This window comes from Grampus griseus, assembly GCF_964374135.1.
Source record: "Grampus griseus genome assembly, chromosome: 14".
Lineage (NCBI taxonomy): Eukaryota > Metazoa > Chordata > Mammalia > Artiodactyla > Delphinidae > Grampus > Grampus griseus.
Window position 1 is genome coordinate 83,939,251 of NC_139008.1, and position 16,672 is coordinate 83,955,922.

At 47.7% G+C, this 16,672-nt stretch overlaps 1 protein-coding gene across 1 annotated transcript in view; it reads right to left on the bottom strand.

Moving 5' to 3' along the window:
• LOC309832788 (serine/threonine-protein phosphatase 4 regulatory subunit 1-like) overlaps window positions 1–16,672 on the bottom strand; it is a gene marked incomplete at its 5' end in the record, with an annotated part of 65,186 nt that overhangs the window by 16,432 nt on the left and 32,082 nt on the right. Inside the window, 7 exon segments of the mRNA XM_082670754.1 lie at window positions 380–555; window positions 1,095–1,189; window positions 1,192–1,261; window positions 2,803–2,868; window positions 3,664–3,680; window positions 3,683–3,770; window positions 12,669–12,815. Coding sequence (XP_082526880.1) covers window positions 380–555; window positions 1,095–1,189; window positions 1,192–1,261; window positions 2,803–2,868; window positions 3,664–3,680; window positions 3,683–3,770; window positions 12,669–12,815 — 659 coding nt within the window.

Consider the following 16,672-nt stretch of genomic DNA (forward strand, 5'->3'; position numbering starts at 1 on the left):
CTTCATGTGCACGATAAATCCTACGGCACAAAATTCTATTGGGGAGACTTCACATCTTCCCTGTGTAAATTATCCAAAGAACTTCATTAATCAAAAAGTAAGAGAAAATTTTCTTTATTGGTTATTTAATCACGACTCTGAGTGAATATTTTATCTAAATTTAGGAGACACAGTAGCTTCATTATTTATAACCCACTAGTCATGTTTCAAAATCATTATTGCAATTACTTTTTGCTTCTTTACATAATTAAAGCTCTAATATTCCACCGTGCCCAGAAGGTCACCGTTACTAAAGCTCCAGACAAGGTAATTGCTAGAATTTTAGGTGGACGCTCGAGGTGACGCCGGGATCCTGATAACTACTCCAGCCGAAACTCACCAGGCTGAGGATATGTTCCCATGGCTGCCTGCACCCGGTGACCCGGAGGTGAAACCCGAGTCCAAATCCGGAGCCGGTGGCCGGACGCTCAGGGTGCCGTCCTCTCGAATATAAAGGCCAGCCCTGGAGGGGTTGGCAAAGGTGAAGATGACGGGGCCCAGGGACTGGAAGGCAGCCTGGCGCACCCGAAACCAGAGAAGAAGGGCGCGGTGCACGCGGTGTCGGCCAGGTCTGATCCCGGGCTGCACAGACGGCTGATCACCAGCGAATCCACTGTCTGCCACGTTACGTGTAAGCAGATGCACTGCTTCCTAAGGCCGTCCCTAGGTTCCAAGTAAACTATCTTCCAACAGAAAATCAGGAAAAATTGAGTGCCATCATGTAGTCTGTATGCTTCCCGAATATTAATTCCACATCAAATAATCCCAGACTTCGTACAGCATCTGAACAGCCCTTATTCATCATTGCGGGCGTGTTTATGATCACAACAGAAAAGGCAACGATCCAGTTACAGCTTCCTCCTTCTCCTTCCTCGTTTCTGTGATGTTCGTTTGCTATGAACGCTGCGGTGTGTGCCACTTTCCTACTACACATCAGGCTTCTGAGACTTTAGGTGCCCTAATAATCCTCACAAAGTCTAAATACGCCAAATCCGTTACCGAAAAGACACAGTAACAGTGCCCAGTGCAAAGCCACGCCGAGGCCCGCGAGTGGCCGCACTCACCCACCGACAGGGGTCGCTGATCAGCGTGATAAAGGGCGCCGAGAGCCTGGCCCCGCGGCCCTCGGGGGACGTGCTGTGGGACACGCCACGACGCACTCCGCACAGGCTTTCCTCATCCCCCACGCAGTGTCTGAGCAGAGCTCAAAAAACTTCGGGAGCTACCAAAGCAAACAAAACCATGTCACCCGAAGGAAGGGCAGACCTGTTTCAATGATGTAGTTAAGGCAGAGCCTTAAGTTAATGACACAAAAGGGAAATAGCTACGAGTCCAAAAGGAATCATCTGAAACGAACAGAAATAACTTCCTTTACCTCTTAATCCTAGTAAATGACTGCGTTAAATTCAACAAGATAATACAGAAAACCGTCCCAAAGGCTGAATGACTGATATGCACCTGTGAACTGCAGAGAATTGTGAATGACTCTGAAATTGTGGATTCCCCAACTAGCGGCCCCACCCAGGTCCCACGGTCTTTGGCTGGGGTACTTTAGTGAAAGAAGGCATACTGTTAAAACCTCACAGTACCGCCAATAGTTCCAGTCCACGGAACACAAACTGTGTGCGGTGGAATGCAACGGATTGTCATCACGCTGGATAAACACGGTTGTGAGTCCATTTACAAGTTCACATCGGTCCTCCTCGGTGTGACCGTAAACATGCGGCGCTTCGGGTAAGCTAGCTGCATTCCAGCCATACAGGTAGCACGCCCTGTCATGTAAAAGCGGCAAGTGCTTACTCAGCACAGTTCTCTGGGGGCCTGGTCCTGGGTGGGCAGTGGAGAAGCAAAGGTGAACGTGACGGAGTGAAGTCCCCGTCAGCAACGCTGCAATGAGGCGTGGTGGGGGACACGCAAGCACTCTGAACAGAACGTCATGGAATGCTGAAAAGGGAGACCCAGCGGGTAGATGAGTCCAGACAGGGAAGGAACCTGACAGAGGCAAATGCACACGCAAGCTGGGTGTGAAGTGTGAGTAGGGTCCCCCCGCCAGGCAGGGAAGCCTCTGGAAGGAGACGGGCAGTAATGAGCAGGGGCAGGGAGGTGCACGAGAGCAGAGAGCTAGCTGCAAGGCCCTGAAGAGCCCCCCGGCTGCCTGGTGACGTGGTTCTCCAGACTGTTGTGCTGAGAATCACCAGGGACTTCAGCAAAAATACAGACCCCGGCCATGCCCCCTTTCACCCTCCCTGCGGTTCAGATGCACGACCGAAGGTCAGGGCGGTGTTCGGACCCGAGGGAGGCGAGTGGAGGTGAGGCAGGAAAGGTACTTGTGAAGGGAACTGAGGGGTCAACACGGGTCTGGATTTTAATCTGTAAACCAAGAAAAAAATCCCACAGGTTCTGAAACCCAGGAGCGAGGTGGTGGAGCAGTGTTCTAGAAAGAGCAGTCGAGAAGGGACAGAGGGCGGCTTAGACAGTGAGAAGAGCGGGGGGGGGGGGGGGGGCGGTAAAGCAAGCAGTGAGGAAGCCACAGCAGAAGTCCCCGGGGAAGAGGGCGGGGCTGCCCCTGCAGCATCCCACATACCAGCTGCCTGAGGCTTATAAGAAATGTAAGCTTCAGCAGCCAAGAAACCTGAAACTGATGGATGCAAAACTGAGCTGCCATTCCAAAGTAACAGACTCATAAATACAAAACGTCACCACTGATTTCACAAGCGCCCTAAGAAGGGCATCAGCAAGTACAGCTGGCAAAACGTCACGTACCAAAAATTTCTCAGTGGCTTCTTGTCCGACAGCACGACAAATATCACCCAAATTTGTGGCACAAACCTTAAAAAGGCAAAAGGCATACTCATTATTCTCCGATTTCTTTCTGTCTTAACAAATTGTGTAAACTGACACGCGGGAGCCTTGAGAGCAACGAGTCCTCTGGTCGGGCAGCTAACAAGCACTCACTGAGCCCGGTGCCTCCACTGCACCGGAAACAGAAGACTTACAATAGAGCACCACACGCTAGGACGCTGTGGCTCCTCATCCTCTCGATACACAATGCTTCTGGTTAGCACTAGAGCAAAAGACACCCTTAACGTCCTCTGCATGGTAAATGAGACCCAGCTCCTTGCCTCTGCGTCACGAGGGGAGACCACAGGGAAGATGGGCAGCTGCACAGCAAGGCGGACGGTGAGGCTGCTCGGGGAGGGGGTTGGCAATGGTCTTCAGAAGGAAGAATATGACAACCGAGTGACGAGCGATAAACGGGGAGGGCAGTGCAGGGGGTGCAGTTGGAAGGTACAGCAAACATGCGAGGGTCCTGGAGCCAGTCAGCCCCAGTGATGAAAGGCCTTGCCCGCCTGGGCGCCAGCACTGAAGCACAAGCCAGCAATGTCTCTTCCTCCTGTGCCCAAGAGGGTTACCCTCACGGCGTCTAACCCTACGTCTCCACAGATGCCCGGATGGCAGGGAAAACTGGCAACAGTGTTCACTGTTTTCCTTACACAGTTCACACTGGCCACGTTTTTCATCCAGACTGTGTCTACTGAGGAAGTCCAGGCACTTTAAAAGAATCAGTTTTGAATCTTGTTTAACTTTTTGAATTTTTCAAGTTTTGAAACTGTACGTTCCCACCTTCCGAACTTGAACGACTTCCCATCACCACACAGCTCACAGAATCGAGGGAGCAGCCGGCGTTCAACCATGCTCTTGCTCAGCACTGACGCCAGCTTGCAGATTACCTACAAATAACAAGAAAACTTGGGTCACTTGGAATACCAAAGTGTAAATGTCCCACGTATCACTAACTGGATCCCGAAAGCGAATATCAAAAATATTGCCAAAATACCCAGGAGGTCAAAACAGAGAACATCTTCTTTTGCGTTTTGTCAAGTTGTATCAATAGAAGGCCAATAGTTTTCAAGTTTTACTCAGATACGGTTTGTCTAAAGCTGAAGAGTTACTATTGCCAGGTGCCTGCCATGTGCCCGACACGTGAATGAACAATTGATGTGCGTTACCTCTTTCATGTTCCTCAAATCCTATGACATGAGTATCATTTATCTTCATTTTTCCAGATAAGGAAACTAACGCTCAGAGAGGTTAAGTCATGTTACCAAAACCAAAGAGTAGTGAGGTGGGACACACAGTAACAGCTGGACAAAGCATAAAAGACGGCTCACAGGCGATCACTGAAGACTAACCAAACACTGGTGGGGACTAAATGGAAGCAGACGCTTGAGAGGGGAAACCACACTGGGTACAACATGCACTGCTTGCTGCTGCCTTTCTGCCTGGGGCGTCCTTCATTCTGTACAGCCATGCGGGGCAGCTGGACTTCCAAGTCAAAGCTACCGTTTTACTGGCTTGAGAAGTCAGAGGACAGAGACGGAGGTGGCCAGGGAGGCTGGAAAGTGAGGGTAGAAATCCTGGGAGGGAGGGAAGGATAGAGGAAGGAAGCTAAAGAAGGGAGAGCCCCTACCTCTGACTAAATCCCACTCTTACCCTTGGCTGATCTCAGCACCACGTGGGCACAGGGGAGATGGTGAGTTTCACAGAGCAAAGCAATAGCTTGAAGGCAGAAGGATCTGTGTGGTTTCAGCTGCTGAGAACTGCAAAGGAAACAGAATCTGCACTGTTTGCTAGAACAATGTTAACACTCTTCAGAGGAAAAACACAGAATTCAGAGTTTCTGCAATGTTTCATTGAGAAGATACATTAGTCACAGACGTGAGAACAAATGGGAAAATGTGACTTACGTTCAAGAAAAATCTCAATCACTAGAAACAAATCCACAGAAGATCCAGATGTTAGAATTAGTGGATTTTAAAGAGCTATTATAAATCTGTTCAAGAACTAAAAGGCAAACAGAGTCGTAACAAATGAACAGGCAGGAAAGCTCACCAGAGAAATGGAAACTGTAAGAAAGAATCAAGACTTGTGGTAACAACACTGTAGCTTGGTCAGACTTACGCTCTTACAGGTAACAATTACAGAATCTTGAAAAAAACATAAAAAAAACAATCATTTAAGAGTACTGGAGAGCAACCAAAAGGCAGAAACTGGAGCAGAGGCTGTCCTTAAAAGATGAACTGCAACAGGAGAAATTTGCAAATAAGGTCCAAAGTCTGTGTCTATATTTTGCTGAGATCTTTGGCTGCTGCTAAACTACACATATATGGGGAGACCCCAGGGACCTGGCAGAAAAGCAGCAGCCAGAAACTAAACAAACTGAGCAGAGGCGTCAGCTGCTGCTCTGCACAAAGGAGACAGCTGGGAGCTGGAGATCAGACAAGACTACTGCCTGCTATGTAAAAAATCACTTTAGAGAAATAAAACAGAATCCAGATCTCTGTAGTGTATCATTTTTAATGTCCAGTATTCAATTAAAAATAACTATGTATTAAGAGGAAAAAGTGGCCCATAATAAAGAAAAAATCAATCAATGGAAATCAACACCAAGATGATCCAAATGTTGCAACCACCAGACAATCACTTTCAAGGAGCTTTTATAAATATATTCAAGGATGAGAAGAAAATACAAGCATAAAGAACATATAGGGAATCTCTACATCATAGAGGTACATAAACTATAAAAAAAAGGTCAAAATGGGGACTCCCCTGGTGGTCTAGTGGCTAAGAATCCACCTTCCAATCCAGGGGATGCAGGTTCGATCCCTGGTCAGGGAACTACGGTCCCACGTGCCGTGGGGCAACTAAGTCCACACGCCGCAACTGCTGAACCCATGCGCTCTGGAACCCGTGCGCCACAACTAGAGAATCCGCACACCACAACGAAAGATCCCACCTGCCACAATGAAAGATCCTGCGTGCTGCAACTAAGACCCAACATAGCCATAAATAAATAAATAAATAAATATATTTTTTTAAAGGTCAAAATGGAAACTCTAGAGCTGAAAACGACAATAACCGAAATAAAAAATTTAATGGAAAGGGCTAATAGATTGGAGATGACAGAAAGAGTCACCAAACTTAAAAACAGATCAATGAAGATCACTAAATCTGAACATCAGAGACAAAAATTACTTAAATAAACAAAACAAACAAACAAAAACAGAACCTCAAAGACCTATTGTTGGGACAATATCAAGGGTCCCAACTTTATAAGGCCCGGACTGAAAGGAGAAAGAGAGAAAAAGCACCTAAAGGAACAATAGCCAAACACTGCCCAAATAGGATATTTTCTCCACAGGAGTACGATGTGAATGACAGCTGACCTCCCCAGGAAACAACAGGGTGATATCTTTAAAGTGCTGCAAGGAAAAACGAAAACAAACCTCAATTCTATATCCAGTAAAACGATCATTCAAAAATGAAGGCAGGGGCTTCCCTGGTGGCGCAGTGGTTGGGAGTCTGCCTGCCGATGCGGGGGACATGGGTTTGTGCCCCGGTCTGGGAGGATCCCGCGTGCCGCGGGGCGGCTGGGCCCGTGAGCCATGGCCGCTGGGCCTGCGCGTCTGGAGCCTGTGCTCCGCAATCGGAGAGGCCACAGCAGTGAGAGGCCCGCGTACCGCAAAAAAAAAAAAAAAAAAAAAAAAAAGAAGGCAGAGTAAAGACATTTTCCGATTAAAACTGGGAGATTTCATCAGCAGCCAACCAAATTCAAAAAAAGTATTAAAGGAAGTTCTTCAGGCTGCAGGGAAATGATACCAGATGGAAACTCAGACCTAGGAAAGGAAGCAAGAGCACCAAAAATGGTAAAAATGCGGGTATAAAGGGCTATGCATTTTTTCCCTTTTCTTACTTTCTCCCAAAGATAGAACTGTTCAAATCTAAAATCATAATACCACATTACCAGGATCATCATGTGATGTACATGTCATAATGTATATGACAACCACAGCACAGAGGAGGAGAGGGTGAAGGGAGCTACGATGTTGCAGGGTCCCACATTTTTGAAAATCCTCAATAGAGAAATTAAAGTGCAGTATACAAAAATATCCAATTAGCCCGAGAAAAGGCAGGAAATAACAGAGGAACAAATGACACAAATGGAAAACAAATAACAAAACGGCAGAATTAAATTCAAATATAATCAATTAATTACATTAAACATAAATGGAATAAACACTCCAATTAAAAGGCAGAAACTATCAGATTGGCTATAAAAGGAAGACCAAACTCTATGCTGATGAAAGCAGGAGGATTTTAAATGTAAAGACATACAAGGTTTTGAGTAAAGAGACGTAAACAAATATACCATGATGGGCAGTAAACATAAGAATGCTGGAGTGGTTACAGTAATATCACAGTGGACTACAAGATACAGATTACTGCCAGTGATAAAGAAAGTCACTTCTTAGTAAAAGAGTCAATACCTCACAAATATATAAACATTAAATGTGTAGCTTTAAACCCTTAAAGCAGACAAGAAGGTAGGCTGAAAAATACTAAGCTTCCTCCTTAAGCAACTGGAAAACTACAAGCAAATTGAACTCAAGTACGTAGAAGGAAGGAAATAATAAACAGTAGAAATTACCAGTATCATAAATGAAAGGGATAAAACTACAGATCTTCCAGGCATTAAGAGGTAAGGGAGGGGCTTCGCTGGTGGCGCAGTGGTTGAGAGTCCGCCTGCCGATGCAGGGGTCGCAGGTTCGTGCCCCGGTCCGGGAGGATCCCACGTGCCGTGGGGCGGCTGGGCCCGTGGGCCGTGGTCGCTGGGCCTGCGCGTCCGGAGCCCGTGCTCCGCGGCGGGAGAGGCCACAACAGTGAGAGGCTCGCGTACCGCAAAAAAAACAAAACAAAACAAAACAAAAAAAGAGGTAAGGGAATATTGTAAGCAACTTTATCCCAAAAACTTGATAAATTAACAACTTAGATGAAATTAATAAATTCCCTAAAATATACAGCTTACCTAATAACACAGATGAAATAACAAGCCTGAATAGCCCATATCTGTGTTGAATCTGTTATCAAAAACCATCTCACAAAGAAAACCCTAGAACCAGAGGTTTTACTGGTGAATTCTAACAAATATTTAAGGGCAAAATAACACCAATCTTAAAAAAAATCTTTCAGAAAATAGAAGAGCAGGGAATACTTCCCAACTCATTTTCTGAAGCCAGAATAACCCCGATTCTAAAAGCTGACAAAAACATAACAGGAAAAGAAAATTGCTTACAATAGTCCACTTGAATATAGATGTAAAAATCTCAACAAAATGTCAGCAAATAATGGAGAAGGGAACGCTCTTCACAGTAGAGCGACAGCTGGAATCATCAGTGGATGCTAACACTAGTGGGTGAACGTTTGATGGACAGCAAACTTGTGTGGCTGCAAAGTAACTCCCCTCATTATGTCCAGAGGGGAAAAGCGGTGCAGAGAAACTTGGCAGACACCTCTGTCTAAGTCACCAGAGTTAACATCATCAATCTCAGGACGAACTGAAGTCCTGGGCCTCCTAACGTGACACATAAGGATACAACATTCCTTCCAGGGCATCCCGCCAGAAATGCAGAGCCTGAATCTAGTCACGAGGAAACACAGGACAAACCTAAACTGGGAGACGTTCCACCAAAGCACTGGCCTGTCCTCTTCCAACATGTTAACAAAATTCAGAGAAAGACTCAAGATCTGCCCCAGGTTCAAGGAGACAGAGGAGATGCGACAATTCAGTCCAATGTGTAATCCTGGACAAACGACAATATTTGAACATGAACCATGGATGGGATATTAGTATTGTATCAGGGTTAAAATTCCTGATTTTGATCAGTGTACTATGGTTGTTTAGGAGAGAATTTCCTTGTTCTTAAAAAGGAAATACGCACTGACGTGTTTAGGAGTAAAGGGGCCCAATGTCTCCAACGTACTCTCAAATGGCTCAGAAAATATACACACATATGTGTATGTATATATCTGTGTGTGTGCAGATGTGTAAAGAGAGAGGATGTGATTAAACAAACAGACCTAAGTATAAACCACTGGAGAAGTGAGATAAAGTATGTACAGGAGTTCACTCCTGAAACTTTTCCACAAGTTTGAAATTAAGACAGAATGAAAAATTACCCCCCAAAATGTTTAAAGAACTCTCCCATCCCCCCTCCAAAAAAAAGAAAAAGGAAGGAAGGAAGGACTTCCCGTCCCTCATGTCTGCTCTGCCCACTGCACAGCACTGCCTTTTTTTGTTTTTTTTTTAAACAGCAGAGCAAGCTCCTGGTTAGCAGTTCACCCACTATTCTACTTGGAATCTGCACATAGCAGACAAGAGGGAAAAGAGAACCAACTGGGGTGGGGGAAGAGGAAGCTACCCCCACAACACAAATGAGGGAAAGGCTGTGTCTTCCGAGTTTAGAAGACACGTATTTCTGATCTGATGCTCGGCAGAACTGCATAGAGTGACAGCCACATAAATGAGCCACGAGGCTTCATATCCAGGGTGACGGACAACTAAGCAGGGCCCGGCATCTCTATCCACCCTCTCCATCTGCCACGCCCACACGACCTTATTACTACCCGTGTGCAACAAATCCAGAATCGTTAAAAAGTCAGCACTCCGAGCGACAAGAAATGACATTCCCGTGGCCCTGGGAACCACTTGTATGCAATGACGATCTTCACTCGGTTGCTGGGGGCCAACTATTCTTTGTGGCACACAACCACAACATTCTTTTTAAATAAATGCACAAATAAAAATGAGCTCAAAACCAGGAAGACAACAAAACATGAGGAAGCCTTAATGTGAAAACGTGTTGTGAGAGAAAAATAGGCTTCTGACAATTAGTTATAATCTCAGAATGCTAATGGCCTTCCTGAGAGCGAGAGGAATTATAATTGGTCTCCGGTGGCCTGTTTATGCTGTCTAGATATAATTACAGGATGCAGCGCTTCCACGTTTTACCAATTGATTCATTCAACAACTAACATTTATTTAGTACTGACTCTGGGCCTGGCACTGTGCTGGGTGCCGAGGGCAGAAAGACACCTGTTGTTTAAGAAGCGCACTATTTTGAAGGAGAAATAAACAAACAAATGAAGTTCGCAGTTCGATTGCTAAATGACAGAAGACATATGAACCAAGCCTCCGGGATGGGTGAAGGAGGGAGTCGCTAATGTCACCTGGCATATTAGACAGACTTCACAGAACAAACCGCATTTATCTGAGAAACCAGGACATAAGACACCAACACCTAATACATATAACCTGCACTGCACAAGTCAATCTTAAAATGCCCAGGACGTGTCCAGTTGGCCAGCCCCGATCCTCTCAATCATGTATACGCTAGGGTTGCTGGCATCAGAATCGACTGATTGTAACTTCCAAAGGGAATACAAAGGCTAACGAATAGATGCACATTTTGTCTATAGAGGCACGCCGTTTCCTCGGAGCAAGAAGCAATTCCTTCAAAACGGCACTGTTCCGAGAGTGTGTGCTTATGGACATACGGACGTAGCAACATTCACACCATATGGCTGCAAAGAAAGCCCGAAATACAAGGGCATCGGAGCAGTGCAATTTGCTTCTTTTCTCACCTGTCACCTCCTCACACATACATGTTGGTAGCCACAGTGTTTGGGGTGTCACTCAGACCAGCTAAATGAGAGAGCACTATCCTCCTGGGGGAGCTCTGCCAATCCCACACGTGGCCTCCGTCCCTTGAAGAATGAAATCCACTCCCTATTGTACTGTCATTTCCTAGCTGAAAAGAGAACAGCACCCTCTGTACTCCAGGACTCTGGGGGTCCAAGGAGTGCGACCCCCTCCAAGACTCCTTGACCTCCAGGAAATAAGGGAAGACAGAACAGCTTCTGGGTCTGACCCAAGCACACACGGGCCAGGCAAGGAGCCCCAAATCCTGCTTCCCTTGGGGCCCTAAGGGAGGAGAAGTGGCAATCTTCCAGAAGTGCCCTGAAACGCAGATGTGCCTCTACCTGGGGAGGGTTCAAGACCACTTCCGTTCTTTGCAGCCACGTTTAAAAGCTTGCACATTTCAAGTAATGAAATCGGCAACCCACTTTGAATAAAAAGTGCAGTTCATGTGAACTAATTTGCTCTGCAAGTGAAGTGTGAAGAGAGCTTTTTGAAGACGTTATATTTTCCAAATATCTTCACCAGAAGAAAAGAAGAATATTGCTGACAAGAATGGAGTGGTTGGAAACAAAACAAAATAAAAATCATGCAAAAACGCCTTCAAAATTATTTGTCATGGTATTTGGCAGTCTTTAGGGGTAAGATATTTGGTTGTCAGTTGTAGCTTTGGAAACTAGCCTAACCAACTTTCAAATGAAAAAGAAGATCTAGTTGGCAAAGTTTACCGCTCGGCTGCCAAGCATCCCAACTAAATGACATTATCCAGGTTCATCCTGCAAAATGAATTTAATTTCTTACAGGGAAACTTGAAATTTATCAAAGAACCCTGGAGAATTTGAATTTTAATAATCAATTATTCTTCAGCCTGATTCATCTTATAAACATATGGAATATGCAAAAAATTAAATTAGTTAAAAAAGCCAGACCTTTAACTCATAGGTGAGGACAACTTTTACATAAATGAAGAATAATGACCCAATGGTCTGATGCCGTATTACAAATTTTTAGCTCCGTGGTGTATGTTTCCACTTTGAAAAAGAATTCCTTTTTCGAACATCATTCTTTCTCAACCAAGAAAACAACCGTATCTTATTGTACTCACAATTAAGGCTTAAGATTTTGTAAATCCTTATGTATTTTCCTAAAATGCTGGAACATTCCTGGAGCTGTTTAGTTCTGTGATGCCAACACAAAGGGCCGGCCGGTGCAGCAACCCCTGCCCCGGTCCCTGGGGAGGGAGCGGCAGCTACGGAACACAAGGTAGCCTTGGATGACCTTCCCCTGACCCACGAAGGAGAAGCCCAAGGACAAGCTGGGTCTTAGTCTAAGGGCGGCATGTAAAGGCCAGCACTGGCTCGTCAACAGCTAGTATGTGAACAAGGGCTCCAGAAGCAAGTAGGAAGTCCTTGCTTGCATAATCACTTCATAATGGGCACAGAATCCTACAAACCCAAGGATACCACAAAATTAACTACTAAAAGTAGAAGACATTCAGTACTTACACTCTTTCTTTCATCGTATACCTTTAACTGACAAGAGCACAGAGACTTGAACACAGCATCTCTCAAACTGCTGTAAACATGATGGCCACATTCTTCAGATAGACTCTCTCTTATTTGCTGACATACCTAGTTTAGTCTCACCTTAATTTATAAAACAGACACACATGTCCATTCGATTTTTTTTTTTTTAATTGTCCAAGTACCACCTAAAAGCAGCTCCCAAACACGCACTCGGTTCCTTACTTTGGGAAACAGGATCCATGACCCAAGGTGGCTCAAGGTTTACCTAACAAACCTCAGCATCTTGCCCAGCAGGAGTCCATGCCAGCTGCCTCACCTCTGCCTGAATCACTCTGATTTCCCAAGCTTTGCCTTCCGGAAACAATTGGATATAAGGATAATCACTTCCACGACAAGCTTGGATCTGAACTCAGAACTTTCTCTGATGGAGGCCACACCACCCGCTGCCTTGTTTATGGGAACAGTGCTGATCAGCACTGAACGCACGTGACGCTTCGAGTCCCGCACACGTCAAGTTATGGGACGGGCCGCCGAGGCTCGGGGCTGTCACTCCCCAAGGGACTTACACTCACGGCTTCTGCTTTGTACTCATCCTCGCCGTCAGGGGCAGAGAGCGCCAGCAGGATTGGACACACTTTGTTTTCAATATCGTGCTGGAAAATTAGATCTTGTTCCAGAAGAATCAACAGCACCTCCTGACTTGATTTTCTAACCTGGAAGAGGCAAAAGGTGAAACACAGAATGAGCCAAAGTGCTTTCAGGATCAAAGACCAAACTCCCTACGGTGAGTGCCAGGCCGGCCCCTGCCTCCTTCCCCCGCCCCCGCCCGCCCCACCACACGGATCTTTTGGCCCTCGGTCACTTCCTCCCCCAGGCCTTAGATGAGGCCACCAACAGCACCGACTGTTCCTCTGCGCTCAAGTCACACATCCCGTTTCCCACTCGGGTCGGGTTCCGCATCTACACTCTGACGGCGTAACCAGGCTTGCACTTTGCCTTCACAACGCCTACCCCAGATTTCTACACACACACACACACACACACACACACACACACACACACACACACACACACACACACGCATTTTTCCTGTATGATGATACATTGCTGTCTGTCTTCCCACCGCAGAGAGTGAACTTGGAGAGTGGGTACCATGCATGCAGGGGGTGGGAAAACACGGCGCTGTCCTCCCGACACTCTGTAGAGCCCTGGCGGGGAGGACCTGCTCTGCGAAGCGGGACACGCGCACAGAGGCTCCCGGGGCCAGAGACGGAAGGCTGGGGAGCTGCCTGCCCCTCACCGTCTGCACCCGGTGAGCGACCACCAGAGCTCCAGGGCTCCTAAGAGGCTAGAGAGAGGACATTTTGGGGAAGTGAAAGCACAGGAAATTCCAATCTGTGGAGGAAGTAATGAGACTGGCAGCTCATCGCAGTGATGGGAAGGCAGGGGAATGGCAACGGGGCCCAGAAACGTGCAGGCAGAGCCGCAGGTGATAAGACAGGCCCTGGTCACAAAGAGGCGAGCCCGGGAGGCTGGAACCCCGGAGGCCTGGCAGCAGAAGTTTCTGAAGAGGTGGTGTTGTTCTAAGCCACCCAGTTTGTGGTACTTTGTTCTGGCAGCCCCAGGAGACTAACACCGCAAGCAGGAAAAGGGGAGAGGACAGCGTGCTCACGAGCAGAAAGATGAACTCTGGGGAGAAGTCCCGGGTGACCGCATGGGGGCGGCGGGTGGATGGCGGAGTGCGAGCCTGAGGGGCCAGCGAGGTTGGAGCGGGAAAGGCTTCCAGGTCCCACTAAGACTTCTGGCGGCTACTCCGGCACCGTGGGAGCCCCAGGGTGGAAAAGCAGAGGAGTGGCAAGATCGTCTTGGCCTCAGTGAGGGTGACAGTTTAGAAACCTCGAAGGCTTCTAAATGCTGAGAGCAGGCAAGGGGCTCCTGTGCAGCGACGCTTCCGGCTGTGACCAGGCATGGGCTTGGGGGCAGGGGACAGAGAGGAGAGGGGGTCCCTGCATGCATGTGGTCACAGAAAATCAAAGATGACTCGGAATCTTTGCCTCCAGGCACCAGTAAATAAAACAGAGAAAATAAGACTGAAGGTAGAGAGAACAGGTTTGGGTGCTGGAGAAGTTGAACTCTGCGGATCTGATGCAGCAGACCTCTAGGGAGAGCCAGCCACTGGGCTTTGGGGGAGGAGGTCAGCGACACACCAACTCCGGAGGCCTGGCTGAGACGCGGCATCCTGGCGTTCGCACGCACAGGGACCTCCGCAGGCCCAGGGGAGCAGATGAGACCCGGCACCATGAGAGAAAAAGACCAGGCAACAGCCTGAAGGGCGGGCGAGGACCAGGGCTGGCGATGGAGACTGGGGAAGACGCAGGCAGGGAGGGAAAGGCTGGGGGACACTTCCGAGCCCAACAGGTGACACTGCAGTGGCGCGAATGCCGTGCCTGCCCTGTGCTGTGCGATGATGACCAGTGGGGCCTCCTGGGCGGGGGATCAGCCTCTTTGAGCCTCAATCTCTTCACCTGTAGAAGTGGGCAATGACAGTACCTATCGCACAGGTGGCTGTGGGGACGAAACGACCTCATATACATAAAGGACAGTGTCTGGGGCATATCGGGATGGGGCGACCTTAACTGCTGAATGGGCGTCCAAGAAAGGTTTCTTCAAAACCGCAAAAGCAGTTAACAGCGGCAAGTGGGGCGAAAGGATCAAACAAAGGAAAAAGGAAGTCACTGGACAAATAAATGGTGAAAAAAATAGAAATGCAACACCATAAAATAGTTCAAATGACTGACCAGGAGCTCTCTGGATCAACGGGGATAGATCTTAAAAACGGGGGGAATAAAAGTAGGTGGCAGAAAGGAAAATACAGCCTGATGTCATTTATGTAAGGTTTTAAAAGCACCCGAAACAAGACACTCTTATTCAGGGCCACTTACACAGGCGGTGTGACTATAAAACCCGGCATGGAAGGGACACACCAAGCCAGGGTGGCAGGTTCCTACAGAAAACGGAGAAGGGAGAATGGGATGGAGGAGGGACCCAGTGCAGTTTTCACCATACCTGCAACCTATAAATAAAAATAAAAAGGGTTGAAGCAAAATTGCAAAATGTTAACATTTCTCAAATATAGGCGGTTAGGGATATGGGTGTTTATGACATAACCCTCCCATGTGATTAAAATATTCTATGAAATTCTAAAAATTAAGACTATTTTTGAAAAAAACCAAAACATCAGATTTCACAATGAGATTAGTTGAGTCCATGGCAAGACACCTCTCACTGGCTTCGGGACCACCAGCTGAAACACAACGAGCTGACCCCTGAATGGGAGCCCACAGAGGGTCAAGGCCACAGTGCAGACACTTGGAAAAGGAGTGATGGTGTGCTCAGGGTCAAGGCCAGGGGACACAAAGATGAGGGAGACTTAGGCATGATTATAACTGAAAGAGAAAAGCAAGAGACTGGAAAATAAGCAAGCTATGAACAAGAGATGGGACCAAAGAGGGGAAGGAAGACATCAGACTGGAGAAGGAGGTCGGACGGCCGTTCCCCTGAGACAGAAGGCAAGGAGCCCAGGACAGCTACGTTACCAAAGGGAGAGTTTACAGCCAGTGCAGTTCCAAATACCTACCAGCCACCAGACCCTTTGCTAGGTCACAGAGATAAATAAAGAAGACCCAGGTCCTAGTGTCAGGGGCTCAGAGTCTAGAATGGGAGAGAAACTATTGGTCACAATGTCCAGTAGACCTGGGCAATCCCAAAACATACACCAGATGAGCCTCATGAGCCCGGGCTCCCAACACACACGGCCACACTTCTCTGCACCTCGGCTTCCTCACCTCTGAAACAAGGATGAACTCACCAGCATGCCCATTCTTCCCGAGATGGTTAGGAAGAGGAAACAAGAGCACGGTACGTCACACAGTGAGAGCTCAAGAAATCGCAGCTGTTAGCAATCGAGGCAGTCGTGGTGACAACACTGCTGTCGTGCCCAATTTTGTGAATTTTACACCTCACAGGAGTCACCGCATGTCCAATGGTCATGAAAAGTACCTGACGATGAACAGAGAAAGACAGCCTGTCCCGGAACGCAGGTGCTGGATGGGGCCTGGCACACCCACTGCCTCAAGCAGCGGAATCTTCGTCTTGGCCCAATTACGAATCGTAACTCATCGGGGACCTTCAGGCACTGCGAGCAGCCCACACGGTCGGCATCTGTCAGAGGGAGGTGGGGACCGATGGGAGGAGAGAGGCATTGGGAAGGAGTAGGGAGACGGGCAGGAACGGCAGGAAGGGGCGGGGCGGACGCCTGTGTGTCCACGGCGGGATGGGGACGGGAGGCGCGTGGAGGGGCTGGGCTGCGCCTGAGGGCACTAAAGAGTCTGAATACTGCTCACTAAGATGCGACTTCATCACATTCCTGTGTTTAAGGACGACAGGAAGGGCAGACGGGGTGTCTTAAGAGGTTATGTGTTTGTTACGGAAACAAAGGAGACTTGGGTCTAACCAGCTGTAGGAGGTGAGAGAAGGAAGGATCTGGGTGGTTCCCAGGTTGTGGCTCTGG